The 18,283-nt window shown below is 42.5% G+C and overlaps 1 protein-coding gene across 1 annotated transcript in view; it reads left to right on the top strand.

Moving 5' to 3' along the window:
* Positions 1-18,283, top strand: part of SPATA5 (spermatogenesis associated 5) — a gene marked incomplete at its 5' end in the record, with an annotated part of 169,283 nt that overhangs the window by 137,953 nt on the left and 13,047 nt on the right. The window contains 2 exon segments of the mRNA XM_010014719.1: positions 15,085-15,249; positions 16,609-16,745. Of these exon segments, the coding sequence (XP_010013021.1) occupies positions 15,085-15,249; positions 16,609-16,745 (302 nt within the window).

The raw sequence follows: 18,283 nt of genomic DNA, 5'->3' as shown, positions 1-18,283 counted from the left end.
TCATTTTGATTCTGGTGCTCATCATGAGAAGAGTTAAATATCCTGGCACAGACTTCCCATAGACAAATTTCTGTATGCATAAGTTATTGGTACCAAAAGATTATATCTTTGCATCCCCAGAAAGAATCTAAAACTCTGATTGTTCCGTCAGAGCAGCTTGAGTAAAATAAAATTCTTGGTTTGATCCTGCATACTCTGACCTTCAGCCAAAGGATAGCTTGATGGATTCAGAAACTTAAAGAATGAATGAGGATAATTTTGAAAGCTAAAGAATATATGGGAGGAAATTTCAGTAGTTCTGAAGCTCTTTAGTGTTAGGAATGTTGTAGCTACTAATGTGAAGTAGGTTTGTTGGGGGTTTTTTTGTTGCTTTGGTTTGATTTGGTTTTTCCCCCTAGGTTCCTTTGATAAATCCTAACTCTAGAGCTTGAGTTGTCCATATTCAAAGGGCAACCATTTGTATTTTCTCTTCACTAGAGGGCAACTTTGAGTGCTGGTGTCCCTGTGAAATAAATTAGAGTAATTTAAGTTGAAAATGTCTCAATACAGTTTCTGCAATTGGCAAATGCTTCAGGAAATCCAGATGAATAGGAAATAAAGATAGGTGTCTCCTTACAAGCCACTTTGGCTGTTGGTAACATCAAGCTCTGGGCACTTTATTCCTAAACTGTATCCTGAACTGTGCTATTGTCTGTTTCAAATGATACATTGCATGCCTACATGACACCTTGAGAGCTTTACTACAGAAAGACAGAGTAATCAAATGGTTATATTAAATTGACTACAGTGATTAGAGCCCAAGATAAATGTAGTAGTTCAGGGTGACTCCCAAGCAAGTCACTTAATAAGCTTTCAGAATCAAACACCACTAAGTTCTGGGAAGATCTTAGCTATGAACACCGAAGATGTTTCCTGTTTCCACTTTGCAAATGAACAACAACTCACCAGTGAAGTTTGGTACGAAAAACTCAATGCATCTTTTAAATGATAATGCAATAAGGTATTTTTTTTTGCTTGGCAAATACATTACAGTTCCCCAGTGCTGAAGAGTAGGATTCTGTGACACTGGCAACAGGATGGAACTGCAATGGCTTCTCACTATGTTAGCTGAGAAAATGTACAGCTCAGGTATGGCAATAATATAGATATTTATGGTCTGAAATTGCTTAAGGTTTCCAAAATTTGCATTCCATAAGGAGAGTAGGTTTGTCCTATTTGAACACCTGTAAACTGAAGAATAGTAAAACTTTTGGGCCAGGTTGGATGGAGCTCTGAGCAACCTGATCTAGTGGAAGGTGTCCCTGCCTGTGGAGAGGGGTTGGAACTAGGTGACCTTTTAGGTCCCTTTCAACCTTGACCATTCTGTGATTCCACAACACTTAACATAAACGGCTGTCAGAAGAACAAATTTACCTCAGGAGCTCAGTGTGTCTTGTTTTGGTCCTTTCTGCCCAAGAGCTCACAGCTGGCACAATAAATGCAGCTTTCCAGACATTCAAGTATTAATAAATCCATAGTCAAGTTATATGTGTAAAAGTTACTAAGATTGTGTGAGTTAACTGTTCAAACATATCCTTTCAGGGGGAAAACTGTGATTTCTATGAATTATACCACAAGTAAATGCAGCATAAAAAAGGAGATACATTGATAACCTTATCAAAGAAGCATAAAGAGGTGTTAACAAGGTGATAGGAAAACACCTTACCAGCGTAAGTTTATATGCTTCAGGAAGCCTACTAAGGGAAAAAACCCAAATATTTGTAACAAAAACGGAAGAAAATAAGCAGTGGTAATAGTAAACAGTTGAGCAGTGCAATAATCTATTAAAGTCAGCAAATAAATGATCTGTAAGTAGATAGCATCATAAAGGTCACAGTATGAAGGGAAGGACTTGATACAGAAGCATAAAACAGGGAAGGCTATAAATGAGTACAGCCTCAGAAAATGAAAAAAGCTGTTGCTCAAAGTAACTAAGCTTTTAAAGTATGGAGTCAGTAGAAAAAGTGTAAAGGAGAAATTAAAGATGGCCTGAACTACTATAGTGATTAGTGTGGTGCTGTGCTTTTTTTGTTTTGATAGAAGTGTCTTTTCCTGTGCTGTTTCAGGCAGAATAAAGGGATCAGTTGAAGTTCAGTAGAATAGAAGGTGATGTGCCTATCAGATTTAATCTCCACTGTAACTCAACAAAACTCATTTGAAACACCTCCCCCAGTGTTTTATAACCTAGATTATGCCCATAGATTTAAAGATAACATCTGACCGGGTCCCTCAGGATTGAGTCTGTAACATCTTGAAATGACAAGGTATGTTAAGAGGAGTGTCTCATCAAGGCTTTAGATCAAGGTGCAGCTTACTTGATTGAGGTACGCATTGACAGGATAAATACTCCTTTATGCAGACAGTGGTATCAAGCAGAGGTGCAACCTTGTATCTCTGCTATTTGGAGCCACTGTTTGTTTAAGTGGGAGAGAGAAAGTTGACTCAGGTAGAACATGTGTTATGTTACTTAGCAGAAACCACAGCTAGGTTTTTTTCCAGTTAACCTAGATCCAACAGACCAACAGTCATGTACAAAAGAAAGGGGAAAAAAAACCCCACTAAAAACAAGAAAAGAAAAAAAAGGTAAGTTAAAACCCAAATAAACACAATGAGAACCACAGTAATTTTCGACTCTGATAATGTGATACAAAAGCAAGCTACATGCAAAACAGGTGTCTTCGCATTGCGTGGCAGTAGGATGTGAACAAACAGAATGTCCAGAAAGAAATAGTGTAATACATCAATCAGACAGCAGCTGCAGTTAGCAGCATAAAGAAGATTTAGGTGTTGATAATCCACAATTTAAAACCTATCTATGAGTCTTCCACTGAAATTTGTTTCCACCTTAACAGCTGGATGTGAAAGCTGGAAATCCACCAAAGGTACAGACAGACGTCTGAAAGCTTTTGAAAGTAAATGCCTTGGGGAAATAGTAGGTATTAAATGGAATGAATTTATAACAAATACTGAGAATCGACAGGGAGTTGAACAAGACTTAATCTCCTAAATTACCCAGAAATGAAGATGGAAATATCTAGGATGTGTGGTAAGAATGAAGCCAGATCTGATGCCAGACTGTCTGCCATGGCAGGGATGCCCCCACTCTGCCATGGCAGTAATGCCCTCAGGCTGACTGTAGAATGTGTAAAAGGGGCTGACCAAAATAATTCTTCCACTGAAAAGTGCTTAGAGATGGGAACATTATGGGTGACTTCAGAAAGTGAGGGACAGTCAAGGAGAAAGCCAGATGAACAACGATCAGCATAGTCTCCCTCTCTTATTGGAAGGAACTCTTGGCAGTGTGAGTTGGGTGAGTTGGGCATGAAAGGTTTTCATCTAGTATTTCATGTCTGTTAGGGGCCATAAACTCTTGGCAGACCTGTAAAATGATTTTAGCTTTTTATCAGCACCGCTCCAGGCCTAATGACTAGAAAGTACATACTTTAATCCCAGAGTCCAAGCCCTATCTGTCACTTGCAACTGGCAGCTGCAGTAAGCACTATAATTTATGTAAACTCAGCACCACCCACAAGTTTCTAAGATCAACACACAGAGTGGTTTCTGCTAGTATGAGGGAGAAAACCACCAGGTTGTCTTCCTGCATCCGGGTGGAGGAAGTCAGTGATTGTCTGCTTGCAATAATAAGAGAAGGCATGTCTGCTGGGGCCTTTTCTTCAAGCAGAGTATCTTGGCTTCTGACCCAGCTGGTGCACTGCTGTTCTTAATTAGCCGGTGTCTTGACTGTATTAGTATGCTGGCATGTAGCTAGCTGGGATTTTATAGTCAAGCATGTGCAGCTCTTCAGTATTCCCTGCACTTTCTCCATTTCTGGAAGCGTGTCACCTGCACTGTTAGCCTGGTGGCATCCTCGGTGACTACATTTGGCTGTTTGGACAATGTCTTCTTCCCTGATATGCTCATCTGGCCCCAGAAAGGCTCCTTAACTGTGTGGCCATACTTAAAAGCTCATGTTTTGTGTCTGCTGCTACATGTCATGCATCAAGCAGTGCTTCATTATATGAGCACCACTTTGCAGATGCTGGTTAGAGGCCTCTTTTCTACTTATATGCTTATCCCTTTCTTTTTTTCTCCTCAATCTGTAACTAAAAAATTGATTAAGAGTGCATATTTTGAAAAGGGGAGAGGGCTTCACTGGTATCTAGGCATCTGGACTGCCAATTAGTGAGTTACAGCCTATAGCATGTCTTCTAGTTGTTCTTATATTAAAAGCATGGTTGGGATTTGGTGGCATGAACTGAGGCATCCTGTGCTATTTGTTCTGCTCAGCAGGCTCCCGCCTGGCCACCAGCTATCCCCTTGGCAGGGAGAAGCCAGGAAGACATCCAGGATACCTTAGCTGGTCTCAAGTGGTATTGGCATCTGCATTGTACCCAGTATGTTTTAGTTCCAGAGGGGCAGGAGGGCTGCACCTCCCAAAGAGAGGGGTTTAAACCAGGATTTGTTTGTTTCCCTCCCTGTCTTTTTGGAATATAGGCCTAAAGACAAACTTTAAAAGGGCGAGATCACCTTGGTTTCCAAGTCCAAATAAGTGATATTTCTTGTACTGTGACTTTATTCTCTCAGTTGAATGACTTTTCCTTTAGCTTACAGTCATTGTGACCAGGATCTACTTCATTGCTTCAAATGGTCTTCCAGAGCCATGGTAGTAAAATAAGATCTTTCAAATAATGAAAACCAGAAGCTATTTTTTTCCTGCCGCAGTGTTGGCTGTAACAACAGAAAGTCATTGATTTCCTTTTGAAACTGTTTCTTGTTTCCTTGATGCTGCTTACCTCTCTGCTGATCTCTCCTTTCTTTAGAAGCAGCTCATTTCACATACCTGGTTTGTTCTGTGAACATTTCTTTTACACCGTGTTTATCTGCAGTTAGTTAGACAGGTCTGTAAAGTTTGGTCACAAGCCAGGTAAAGTCATCAAGGTTTTTGTGTTAGGGTAGGCACTGAAGTAACCAGGTGTAAGCCATACAGAAACTGATATGACAAAAGAGTATAGATAGTGGATCGTGCAGTTTTGCAAATCCATCTTCCTCTGTGCAGCACATTTTTACTGCTGTTTGTCACACACTGAAGTATTGAGTCTCGGGAAGTGTTTAGAGCATGCCTGTTAATGAATCCTATGAAAACAGAACATAGAAGATGAAAAGTTGTTACAAGGCAGGTCCTGATGGAGCTGCCCTGCTATGGATTCTTGTCATTTGAGGTTAAGTGGTTTCTCTGAGAAGAATCTCATCCTGGGCTGGTAATCTAATCAGTCAGAACAATAGTAATATAAAGGCATAGTTATGTATGGAAAATATGGTATTATATGATGGATCGTTGTTACAGCGTTCAAAAGCTTCTGAGGAGAACTGTAATATTTTGGCAGGAGTTCAAAATTCTCTTTCCTACAAGGAACAGGTTTGGTGGTGTTTTTTTTTCTCTAGCATGTCATTTTGAGGTTACATGGTAACATCTGTCAGAGCTATGCTAACCTCTGTCATCCAGCTGTTATAATTGTGGTATTTTCCTTCCTTTTCCTTCTCTTTCCTCTCCTTTCTGCTTTCCCTTTCTCCTCCCTCGGAAAAGAAAAAAAAAAAAGCCAATAAAAACCACCTCCTTTTATACTGAAACTTCAGGTGGAATGAAGTGGTTATAAAAGCATCTGTCAACACAGGAATAGTTTGCCAAGCCAAGTATTTGGGTTGGAAGTCATGCCTTCCCAACTGCTTGAAAACAGGAAGTATCTCTGTTAAGTGATGGATAGCTCTACTTTGCTGAGAGGAAGAAAAAGCTTTTTTTTTTCTTTCTTTCTTTCCTTTTTTTTTCCTCTTTCTCTTTTTTGCCTCTGGGCTAATAAATGAGTTCTGCAGTTGTTGTATGTATGTAAAGAAATACTCCTGTAGAAATGTATCTACGGGTGCACATGGTTCCGTGTGTGTTTATGTATGTGTGTGTATGAATACACAGACTAAAAAAAACCGCCCCAAAACCAACAATCCACTTTGTACACGATCGGTCCCTGTCAGAAGCCAGCCCAGGCACATCTCATCCCAGTGATTCCTGTAAAGCTCTCAAAATCTGTCAGAAACAGCCTGCAGGATTGCAACGGCTCCTGGGTGATTAATTGCCAAAACAGTCTGGTTCCAGGTTCCATTACATGTAATTGTTATCTTTTCTAAAGGGGTTCTTTTATTAACCCCCCACCCCCAAAAAGAGGGCAAATAAAAAAAGAACTGACATTCCTGAGGTTTTGCACCTCTTCGGCAGGAGCACGGAGGACTCTCTTATGTAAACACGCACTGAAGAGGGTGTGTTGGGTTGTTTATTAGCTGATGATAGATTTTTATGGTTTTTTTTGCCTTCAGTTAATTTTAACCTTACTAAAAATCATTTTGTTACAAGTGGGGGAGGGAGAGCAGCATCGCATTTAGAGGAGAAGAAGGGGGGGAGTTCCAGAAGATGGAACACCAAAACTGCGCTGGGAGACCCAGCAAGTGGCAAAGGACTAGATGGCTCCTGCTCCTTCCTAACACTGAGGGAAAACCAGCCAGAAACTGGGACATCCTCTGTCCGCACGCCACTGCGCTGGAACTGCTCACACTGGACATGGGGAAAGAACAGAATTCTGTGTCCGAAAGGCCCCTCGAAAAGGGAGCCAGCGCCGCAGCCCCGAGCCGAGACCGCCGCAGCCTCAACAAGCAGAGGAAGAAAGGTTGGGCTCTGTCCTTTACCCAGTTTGTGGCTTGCAAACACGTCATTGAGTGTCCTGGAAGTATGGGCAGATGGTGGAGACTCTGCTGTAAGTTGCTTCAGTTTTTTCTGGGACCATGTTCACAAAGCAAGGGGGAGCAGAGCCTGGTTCCTTGTCAGTGCCTCCATGTCTCCACATAAGAGGTTTGGTTGGAGCTGAGTTTCTGTGGTGCCAAACTGGAATATTTGGAATTTTATCAGTAAGATTGCTTGGATTTGCACTGCTTTTACTGCATTGAAAATGTGCTGTGTTACTGACAGGTTTAGACTTTTATAGACAGAGGCCCGGGCAAAGTTTGGCTCCCAGCAAGCACTGGAGTAATTTTTGCCAACTGACCAGTTTAAGTGTTGGAAATATCAGGGGGGAAAAAAGCATGGAGATACTGGTTCTGCAGCTGCAGAGTATCTGCCTGCAGATGTTCCTGCCAAGAGAAGTGATTGAAACTCAGTTTCTTGAGATATTTTAATCCCATCTGAACAAAATCACATGAAAACGTGCTTTGGTATTGTCTGCATGGGCCAAGGAGCACATTGTTCCTCACAGTTGTGTTTACACGGTCTCATTGCTGCAACGAAACAAGTCTCCTCAAGTTTTCTTTCTCCATGATTCCCCTTGAATTAGCTATTATTAATCAAACTCAGTGGCAGGACTGTGATGTAAAGCAGTTGGGACACTGATGTTACTCTGGTTAAAAAGATGAGTTTATTTTGATGCCTACTGGTTTGGAAATACAAGCCTGGCTTTTTGCAGAGTTTTTTCTCCTCCTGTGTCCACAAGCAGTTCCTTTAGATGGTGGAGAGGTGATAACCCTACCACTCATCCCTTTTCTCTGCCACCCCTTTGCCACATGGAACCATGGCTGCTGTCTGTCACAGGAGTGCATCCCGTGGTGCAGGAGGGGCCGTGGGAAGGGAGCTTAGGAGGAAGGAGGGCACAGCAGCTTCTTCCCTGTGCTGGATAGGCAAGATAAGGCAGCTGAATAGTCACTGGTGCTCCATGCTTGGTGCCATATCCCCAAGGGAGGCAGAGGCTCAGCTACTTCCAGGCCAGAGCAGCCCAAAATCCCATGGGTTGGCAGTGAGGCGAGGAGGCCAGACTGCAGGCAAGCACTGCTGGGTGCTGGGGCACACAAGCTGGCTGTGTGGGAGGCACTGCATCATGGTGGTGGTGGTGGTGGTGGTGGTTAGGGACTCAGCCCAAAGTGGGACCTCATTCTTGCCTGACAGCAGATGTCAGGGAAAGAAAATCAAATCAAAGCAGCTCGGAACACTTCGGCCTTCTGGAGGCTCAGTGTGTTTTCACATGAACTTTGGAAAGTTTTGCTTTCTTGAGGGAGTTTAAACGCTGCCTATTTATAACTTATGTAGTTAACACTCATACCTGTTGCAGTTCTTTTCCCATTTCATAAGGGAACATGAATTTGTTATTTCTCTGCATACTGCAACTATAGGATAAACCATGTTTTGTTGCGGTAATTAAGACACTGATGTGTAGTGATACCTGAAAGTGTTAGTTCCTGTTGGTCGCCAGCAAAGGGAGCAATTCTGAAAGATACATTGAATTGCACAGAAAGTTTCCCTCTTTTGATGAGATGAACTGGAACGAGCAAAAATCAGTGCTTGAAGGAGGATTAACTAATGGTGGTAGGCCTGGAGGATAAGCAAACAGAGTAGATGAATCCTACACAAGCAGGGACATTTGGCTGCTCAGCAGTGAAGGGCACATTGCATTCTTATTTTTCAGATGGTTAACACTCTGTGTTGCTTCATCTAGGTTTGGACTCAGATGATATAAACTCTCTCCCTGTTGAAGTTAGTTTACTGTTTATTGGCGTATCAAACCATGTGTTTGTTCTCTGCCTTTAATTAGTACTTGTGGTTAATGCCTGAGTAAAATGTTCCCGCTGTGCTCACTGCCCCTTGATAGTGTGCATTCTTCCTGAACACCTGCTGTCAAACCTATCGTGTCTTTTCTTGTCAGCTTGCACAATGCTCCAGGTCTTGAGCAAGACTGTCGTGATGGACAGGTTGTGCAGCCTGATTTTTAGAAATCCATGTGGAAGGTGAAGTCTTTGCTTAGGGACTGACAATAGGAGACTGCAACATTTTGTAGGAGCTCGTTTCCACTAATATCTAATAAAATGCAGTTTTTGAAGTAGTGGATCTATTCTAGGTTAAAGAAGCAAACTGCTCCACCCTGAAAGGAATTGTAGATGTTGTGTAATGACAGCAGAGAGTAATCTGCACGGATCTTGGGAGAAGTACAAGGGTGGTGACCAGCAAACAAGTCATCAAAGAGGGGAACTGGTTAGAGATGTTGGCATGTGCTGACGGTGGTGACAGACATTGGCACAGAAGGAAGAAGGTGGGGAGGAGGAAGAGTGCGGAGAAAGGGGCTCTTGGCAAGAAACGTATCACTTGACTCAGGAGCCTGTAATTACAAGACTCCAGCCTTGTGACACAGCAAGTAAGTGTGTCACCTAAACCAGAGGAATTTGAGGTTGCCTCCTGAAGCAGCTCATGCCAGATGGAGGGGGAATAAAAGCCTTGTGGAACAACAAAATTTAGCTTTCTACTGGGCTGTGGTTTTCAAGTCCTTAATAGCGACACTCTAATGTGTCTTTTCTCCTCAGCACCTTCTAATTTTGGTAATAAATCCATGATTGCAGAAAGCCTACAGTAGCCTGTCTAGCAAACAGGATGGATGAGCTTCCTGTACTTAATGCTTTCAAAGATCCTAAAATGCCAAGTGCTTCCTGGTCTCTTGCACTGGGAGTGTGACCTGCTCTGGCACAGAGTGAGAACAAAAATATCAGGCACTGAGGTGAACCTCAAAAGAGTAGGAGAAGCACCTTTATGGGAGCTGACTTCACTCCTGCAAGAGATAAATGTGATAGCAGAAGGCCTTTTCATCATTGCTAACAAATTCACTTCCTCAGCCTATCTTTTTTATCTTAATTCTTTCCACACGTGCAATGTATCTGTCCTGATATATGGGCAAAACTGCTGAAAGGATCTCACAAAGAGTTACTGCTTGCACAGACTGTAGGAAAAATATGACTGAAATGCTGTAGATACGTTCAAATACTGTAATGATGAAAGTTAAAAAAAATGGCATTACCCAATAAGGTTACAAGATACAGAGTACCTCTTATATTTGGAAGCCCGTGTAAGTGGAGACCACAACCAGGGCTCATGAATAGCAACTCTTAGTTGAAGTTGGAAGGATTTAGTTACAAAAGAAAGAGATTGTTTTGTTCTTTCCAGTCCTCTCATTTTCATCTGTGGTCTAATCCCAAGGGACTCCAAAAGCAGGATTCAACTTTTAGTTCCATTTTTTAGGTTCTGCATTAAAATAAATGTATTTTCTTGACAGGAAATGTCTTAAATTTAGTCTAAAAATCTGTTCCTACTTGTGGAGGTCCATTGCAGCAGACTATGGAGTAGCATTGATTCTCCAGATGAGCTTCACTAGCTACTGAACCTACTTGCTTTCTCTTACACACCTCAGTATGCCATTTACTACGTGGCTTACGTTTTGCTAAGGAAACTTTTGTCAGTTTGGCACCATATTTTTTAATTCTATTGATTTTTTCCTAATGTCAGGTTACCCTCCTGCACCCTTTCTGTATGTTGGTCTGTTAGAAGGTCTGATTCAGCATGGTTTTGGTGAGTTAGGCATGGCTGTAAAAGTATGTCGGTAGGAAAGGTATTTTTCCTATCCCACAGAAAGCTCATCAGCTGGGCATGCTTCTCTCAGTGTTAGAATTCTGCATTGTTTGACAATTTAGTTCTTTGGAAAAGCTAACTAAAGAGGGATGCTTTAAAAAAAAAGAATAAGGAAAAGAGGAGGAGGAAAATTAGCAAAGCCCTAAGGTTAATTCTTGTCCATTCTTAACAGGAACCACAAATATATTCCTGGCTTTACCTATTCAAGGTTTCTTTCCTGAAATAATTATCTTCATAATTGCACACAAAGTACACATTTTTGATCTAGCTACCTTTTCCAGTGATATATTTTGAAGTAATACTCTATTTTAATTACCAAAGAATTTAAGCATTTCTTTTCAAAAGGGGAGCAGTTTCTTCTTAATTAATGTGTTTTTGCTATTGATGATATTATATGATGATATTACGTGATGATTATCTCACTTTCTTAGCGCTCCCCTGAAGAATATTGCACCTCTGTACCACTAGTAACCTTTCACTACATGTGCACTCAGACCCTTTCTGTAACTGTTGTGGTAATGACAAAAAAATTACATAAACTTGCAAAGGAATTGCTTAATGGTATGAAGTATTCTGGTTTCTACCAAAACCCCAATTAGTTAATTTTGTGCCCTTCCTGGCCTACATAAATTATGCAACCCTCATAACATCTCAACATCAGTGAATTATGTAGCTCTGCGCACACATCAATTAATTTTGGCCCCATCAACTTCCCACCTTCTGTGTGCTCCCAGCCTCAAATCAATTTTGCATCTCCCAGCCGCGAGCAGTTAATTTTGTACTCCCGGCAGCTCATATCTGCCTGAACCTGCAGCCCTGCTTCAACTCTTCACCCTCCCCCATCTGCCTCTGCTCCTGCACAGCCAAGTCACTGCCGCCTTCTGCTGAATTCCTCCTTCTCTGGCTCACAGCAAGGATCAGTTCCAGGCAGCTTCACCTTCCACCTCACCAATGGGTCAACGCTGCATCCCAATACACCCCATGGGCAGTGGAGCTGGTCTGGACCTGGTGACCTGGGTGTCCTCATCACTCTCCTCTTGATTTTCGAAGTGCAAATTGCAAGACTGAAGCTCCATCTTCTGGAATGACCTGTGAAAGTCATGGTGTGCTTGGAGCAACCACCTCCAAAACCCTTTCCGTGGGGAAGCCTGCATCACACAACACCCCACTGAGAAGAGAAAGAGCTTCCAGGTCTGTAAGAAAAGCAGCGCTGAGGAAAAAGGTGGTGCCATCATCCATCAAACTTGGCACTGCTGCCAGCAGCAGAAGTAAGCATGACCTGGGCCTCGGTGTTAAAGCTGGCACTTCTGCAGGTGTCCCTATTAAATGGCACGATAGGCTTCTCTAAGCCCAGGAAGAGCTTATTTTCCTCCAGAAGGAACTTCAGTGTGCAAAACTAGCAAGAGGGATATCTTATTCTCTTCTTGCCAATCTCTGTGTGCAGCTCTGTTCTGAGTTCTCAGTCATTTTCCATAAAGGAAAAGTATATGGAGACCAAAAGCCTGAGAGGGCAACGTGATGTCCTGCAAACCAGAATAGCCTTGACGTGCTGTTGCTTGACAATTGCTTTCAGATCAGGAGGCAGCAGGGCAGCTCTGCAGCCCACTTGTGGCCTCTAGCTGGGAATCTGCCTTCCAGTAACGCAGGATGGGTCAAGGCAGGCGCCTTCCTCAACATCTCCCTCTGTGTTTAGTTCCTCAGGAGCATAGAGGGGAGGGGCTGGCAGCTTTTGCCAAAGGGACAAGGGTGGTGACAGCAGAGTGAGGAGCAGTGGAGCTGCACCCAGGGTCACACCATTTCCCATCCAGCTGGGCAGACAGGAGGCCTAGGGAAGAGCAGCTCTCAGTTCAATCTCCTTTTCTCTCCAGGGGCTAGAGGGAATTTGACTCCTCTCCCAAGTGAGGTTACAGATTATTTTCTCTCCTCTCCTTTTTGTCTGTGTCTGTTTAAGCAGCAGGCGCTGCAGAGGCTGACTTGTGCTTTTCTTGTACGGTTCCCAGCACATCTGGCCATCTTGGATAGGTTCCCTAGGCCTGATTGTAGCAAAAAGTAATGATAGTGTGTTTAAAACTTGGGCCTCCAACTATGACTATATATAAAACACAAAGCATTTGGGACAAACTGAAGGAAATACAATTTTTAGTAACTGAGCAAAAAAAGAAATAAAACATACATTCACTCTTTTACATCTGCAGTTGTGCTTTCAAGCGTGAGTGCCCCGACATCGTGTTAGAAGCCTGTATCTCAGAACTGAAAGCCCATGCAACGCAGCGCAGTGCTTGCTCCCGGGTGGTTTTCATCAAGCATTTTTCCTGTCCCACTTGCACACCAGTCACGGTCATTCATCAGCGTGAAGCTAAGCTGGTTCTAGAAAATGTTCTAATTATCTGGGTGTCCTGATTAAACCTGCCTTAATTTAAAAGAGACACACCACTGTACTCCTGTGAACATTTGTTGTTTCTTCTAAATAATAGAATTAGCTATCGGCATTTCCTTAAGAGCATGCAGAACACAATTGCTGTATAATTCCTCTCCCTCCAAGCCTAGTCTTGAAACATGCAAATTTTTCTTTCAAGTGTGTTGGCAAAAAATGGCAACATCCTGATACACAGATGATTTAGACGCTGAATTGCACACTGCTTGAGTTATCGTTAGGGAGTTGAGTTCTTTGGGGAATGTAGAGCGCTGTGGAAAGTAGCACAGTCTGCTGGGGAAGTATCAGTGGATGGCTTGTTTCTTGCTGTCTTTTGTAGGGATCCAGCACTGGGCACTGCCACGGACAGTGCACCGGGCTGGATACAGGCCTTTCATCTTCCTAGTGTAGGCTTGCTGTAACCTTACAGAGCTCAATGCAACCGACTGCAGTGCTGTGCACTTTCTGCTAAGCGTTTTCATGTTCTGTTTTAAAAATAACAAGACATCTCTTAATATTCAGGATACATTTTTCCACTCTGAAGCACCATAACAGTCTTTTTAAAGAAACTTTAGGAAGGGTGTTAACTTGATCAATGCTGTGCAGGAAGGAAAGCTCTTTCCTACTATTTTTTCAGCATGACTTTCACTGACATGATCAGGCTGGGAAAAGACTTATTGGCTGACAGCCCAGGACAGCCATGCAATATCTCTAGTCATCTGGAACTCAAACTACTCTGCCCAGGGGAGAACCATAACATAAAAACAATTTAGGTTGCATGCTGAATCATATAAACATTGTTCAGTTTTTAGAAAATAGTTTAAATACTATTTATGTGTATTGGCTGTGCACAGGTTTGGGGTTTTTTCAAATGTCAAATGAGAAAGACTGGGATGGGGTTTACTTTTTTTATTGTAGACAGTTTTCAAAAATCTTGGCGATTGTTAGAAGTATTAGGGACATGAACTTCCTCTCTTCTCACAAATTTAAGAGCTTGGCTTCTCCTATATATCGGATATAATTGTTTTATATGTAGATAATGTTTGCTTTTTGACCCTGTCCAGAAAGCACAGTGACAGGCACACTGGTCTGGTTGGAGGGGGCTCCCAGAGGCCCTGGGACCCCCCTGCTGTGCAGTATGGGACTATCCAGCACCAGCATCACATCAGGGAGGGCTTGGCTTCGTCTGGCCAAGCCTCAAACTCCCTGAGGACAGAGTTTCTTCAGCCGTGCTGCTGACCTGTATCGAGGCTGCACTTCTCTTCTGCAAATTTATTTCCACCCCATCCAGCCTGAGCCCTCCACGCTACTCTTTGTGGCCATTGTCCCCTCTTAATGTTTGTTACTGCTGCCCAGTATTTGCTCTGTCGCCCTCCCACTGTATGTATAATCTGAGTAACTCTGGTAAACCAAAGTGCAAGGGCCAATATATGTGTATGAAACTGCAAAGTTGAGGCCTTAGCTTTTAACTGTATTAATCTGTGGAATTTTCAGTTGTCTTGTGGCACAAGAGAAGGAGAAACCAGATTTCCAATGGCTTAAAGCTGATACTAAAATGTATTAACTGTAGTGCTTTTGCAAGTCTATGGGGTTTTTTTTCTCTCCCTTTTTGAAATTGAGCATCACTGGCCTCTGTCTGTTGTTACTTTATTTTGCATAAAATCCTGCTAGAGTACAGTGCTCTTCAGTAAGCATGTGCAACTCTAATAGTTTGGGATAGAGCAACATGAATTCAGCATGTAAGCTTCACTTCAAAACCTTTTTATCTCCTCTTGTTGTCTTAATTGAATATCTGAGCTTGGGATGTGCCCATTGCCACCTGTCCTTCTGCCAAGTCCTAAGATTCCAGCACACCTTGCAACAAGCCTAAAATTATTATTTTAGGAAAATGACTATGGTTCTTTATGATTCCTTTTTTCCGTAAGCTGGTATTTCACAAGCTGAGTAGCCTTACTGTCTTTTCAATGACTGATCCATTCTAACGGAGGATATTAATCCCTCTCACACATAGCTTGGTTATTATCCTGCAGACTCCTGCTTTGCTGAAATTTTTGGTTATATGGCAGCATTGTTGTTTTTAATTGAGTTGTCATTTTTACTCTCTTGGTGTGATGTGCCATGTGCCATAACTTTTCCTCTGGTGCTTTCGTTGCAGGCCTTGCTGAGACCAGGACGAATAGACAGAATTATCTATGTGCCATTGCCAGATGCAGCCACTCGTGAGGAGATCTTCAAACTTCATTTTCAGTCCATGCCAGTCAGTGATGAAGTCTGCTTATCAGAGCTCGTTCAGCACACACAGAATTACTCAGGAGCAGAGGTAAAACTATTGGAATGGTAGCTGCCACAGAGTCGGTGCACAAAATTAGGTTTTCAAAACTGAAATCAAGTATCGACCAGGTATCATCCCTTATAAGGCTTCTCAGAGTGGTGGGAGGAATTACGAAAGGGAATGTTTGTGAGATTTCTATGCTTCTGCTTAGAAAACAATGCAGTCTGGGGCTTTTTTCCTTCAAGATCTCCATGAGATCATTGCCAGGGGAAGGGCTTCTTCCAGGGAGAGCCCTAGTGCCATCATGGGTGGCCTCATTAAGGATGTGCTGCCCTGAGATGTGGAGGGAGGCGGGGGCAAGTGCCCCCAGACTGCCCAGACAGTTCATCTGGGTCTCTCCACATCCTCGGGGATCTTTTTGCATTTAGGATTGCAACTGAGAACCTCAGATGGAGGGAGGATAGACAGAGTTATGAGATGGTGAAGAGGAATTCCAAGGAAGTCACTGGTCACTTTGAAGCTCATGTTTTCCTATTCCTTATAATCAAGACCTCACAGCAGCACTTACTGTTATAGCTCATTGCTATTAATTAGGCAGGGTACAGGGAGAAACTTTCCCAGATTCTGATGCCTGGCAGTTATAATAAGCATTGATATGTTAGTGGTCACCACTCTGCTCTGTGAATATTATTCTTGTCAGTGTCTCATGAAAGGATATTTCATTCTTTTCTCATTTTGATTAGTTGAAAGGAATTACATTACTTAAAAAAAATTAAGAGTGCTATTAAGGTTGCAAATTCGAGCTCCTAAAAAGTATGAAATGCCAGAATTAAAATTTCCACCTTCCTGTAGCCTAGTGTATGCATTATCGTACCATCTTTAATTAAATAGTCACCTTCTACTTTTTCCATAACAGAGTGGAAAATGTGATGTGCTTGCCTCAGCTCCCCATCTTTCTGTCAGCTGTTTACAAGGGCAGGGAAATAAGTTAAACTTTTGTCTTGGCTCACAAGAGAGGGTAACTGTGGAGTGTTTGTGTGATTCCTATAATGCTGAAGGCCCTCTTGACTAGTCATTGGATATGCTCCCAGACATGACTTTTGCTCGTTTAGCTATCCCTGTAAATGCTGGTACGTTGTAAAATCCTGCATTGCCTACTGGCTGGTGAGGGCACGGCTGTTAGTGCTCCAAGGGATGGGGTCCGACCTTGCCATACGCAGCGGCAGCAGGACCTGGGCGAGCCTCCAGGCTTGTTCTGGGAAGCTGTGTCACAGTGGACACCAAAGTCAAACCCGCAAGCGCTTTCCTCCTCCACAGCACAGGACAAACTGTGCTCTGGGAATGGATGAATGAAAGCTGTGTAGCGAGCAAAGCTGTTTTGTATAGCACATCTTTTTTTTGCCACAGAATGTGGGATCTCAGAACGAACAAAAGGCAGTAAAAAGGATCGCAGGCTTAAATGTCAGTCTGGAAAACTGTCGCAGCTCTGCTGCCTCCATGCTTCGGAGTAGTGACTCAAAGCAGGACTACGTTTTTACCCAGATGTCAGTGATGCTGCCCTGGGGGAATATATCTGCCTCTGGCTGAGTTACAAGCCTCCAAAGGCATAAATATATTTTTTGTTGTGTATGAAAACTGTCTTCTTACCAGGCAACAACTATAATGCTTGTATTTCAGAAATTCCAAGGATTTCCTTTGGATCTGGATCAGCTGAGGCTCTAGTGGTGAATTCCTGTGCCTAGCTGATAATTAGTCACAAATGTCTTGGTGCTGGCTTTGTACGTTACCAAAAATAAGTTAATGGGTCATTGATTGCAGCTACAGACTAGTTGCGGCAGGGGAGGAAAGCCTGCCTGTTTCTAATACAGCATTTCTCATGAATTTTGTTCTTTCACATCATCCAAAGAGTTATAATAACTGGGATGTAAAGAGTAAATACAGAAAAAGCCTCAGTCAGTGTTCTTTGGAAGAATATTTAAGTCTTGACAGTTGGCACGCACAGCAGCCAGTTTCATTAAAGCCTTTTCTTCCTAGTGTCCCCAGCATCCCAGCTTTACGAATAGTTTCCGCTGTTGAATGGCAAGTTCCCATTCTACTGTTCTATCCTTTGTTTAGAAAAAGAAATGGAAAATGTTTGGTTTTGTGACTACAAGATGCTGTATGAATAGGGAGTTACGTGTAAAGATGTGTTGAATCATCCTGACATGAGCTGAATAAACAGCGAGTAAAGTGGATAGTTCAGTATGTGTCTGGCTTCCAACTTGGCCTTTTTTCAGATCAGATATTTGTGTATTTTTGCCTATCATCACTGATGACCAGTTATCTCTATTCACCTGCTGGATGTACGTTTCTTTTAATGAGTATCTTTAAAGATATATCCGGATAGCAAAACAGGGTGATTACTTCCCACTGCTGCACATGAGAGAAGATTGAAGGTAATTTATGAGGGTGGATTAGAATTTCCTTCTCTTGTGTGTAAGGGAAGTTTAATGTTAAAAAAAAAAAAAAAAGTGCATTTACATTTTTAATGTAGAAAAAAAAAGTGTAATGTCCATACAATTAGTTTTTATTATGCTAATAGTATAGGTCAAACAAAGCCTCAGCTGAAATATTTGGGTTTGAGTTTCATCTTCATTATCAGGCCCTTCTGAAGCAGTGCTCTGCAGCAGTGCTTGGGGCTCTTCTTCTGCATCAGTAAATCAGGAAAGTAAGAAATTGTCTATAGAAGTTTCTGAATAGCAAGGTTTGGCCTCCAAGCTGATGTTAACACCAAGGATCATTCCCTCCTCCCTCTGAGGCAGCTTCTTTGGCTGCATCTCTGCCCTCAAGGCATCTGTCTGTTCCCAGGACCACCTCAACCTCTTTTTTGCTGAGCTGGTGTGATCGAGCCAAGCACAGGATAGGTCTGGCTGCTGCAAGGACAGCTCTGCAGTAACCATATATCTCCTTTGCCCTCACATGCAGGCCATCAGGTTTCACTGGTGTGGCAGAGGAGACATCAAATTGGGACAATACTCTTGTATTTGTCCCCATCTTTTTATCCTGGGAAACTTCTACTAAAGCCCGTGCCCAGGCAGCTGAC

Source organism: Nestor notabilis, unplaced genomic scaffold, assembly GCF_000696875.1.
Source record: "Nestor notabilis isolate BGI_N333 unplaced genomic scaffold, ASM69687v1 scaffold11125, whole genome shotgun sequence".
NCBI classification, from domain to species: Eukaryota; Metazoa; Chordata; class Aves; order Psittaciformes; family Psittacidae; genus Nestor; species Nestor notabilis.
Note: the sequence above shows the minus strand (reverse complement) of the source record. Positions and strands in the feature narration are given on the sequence as shown.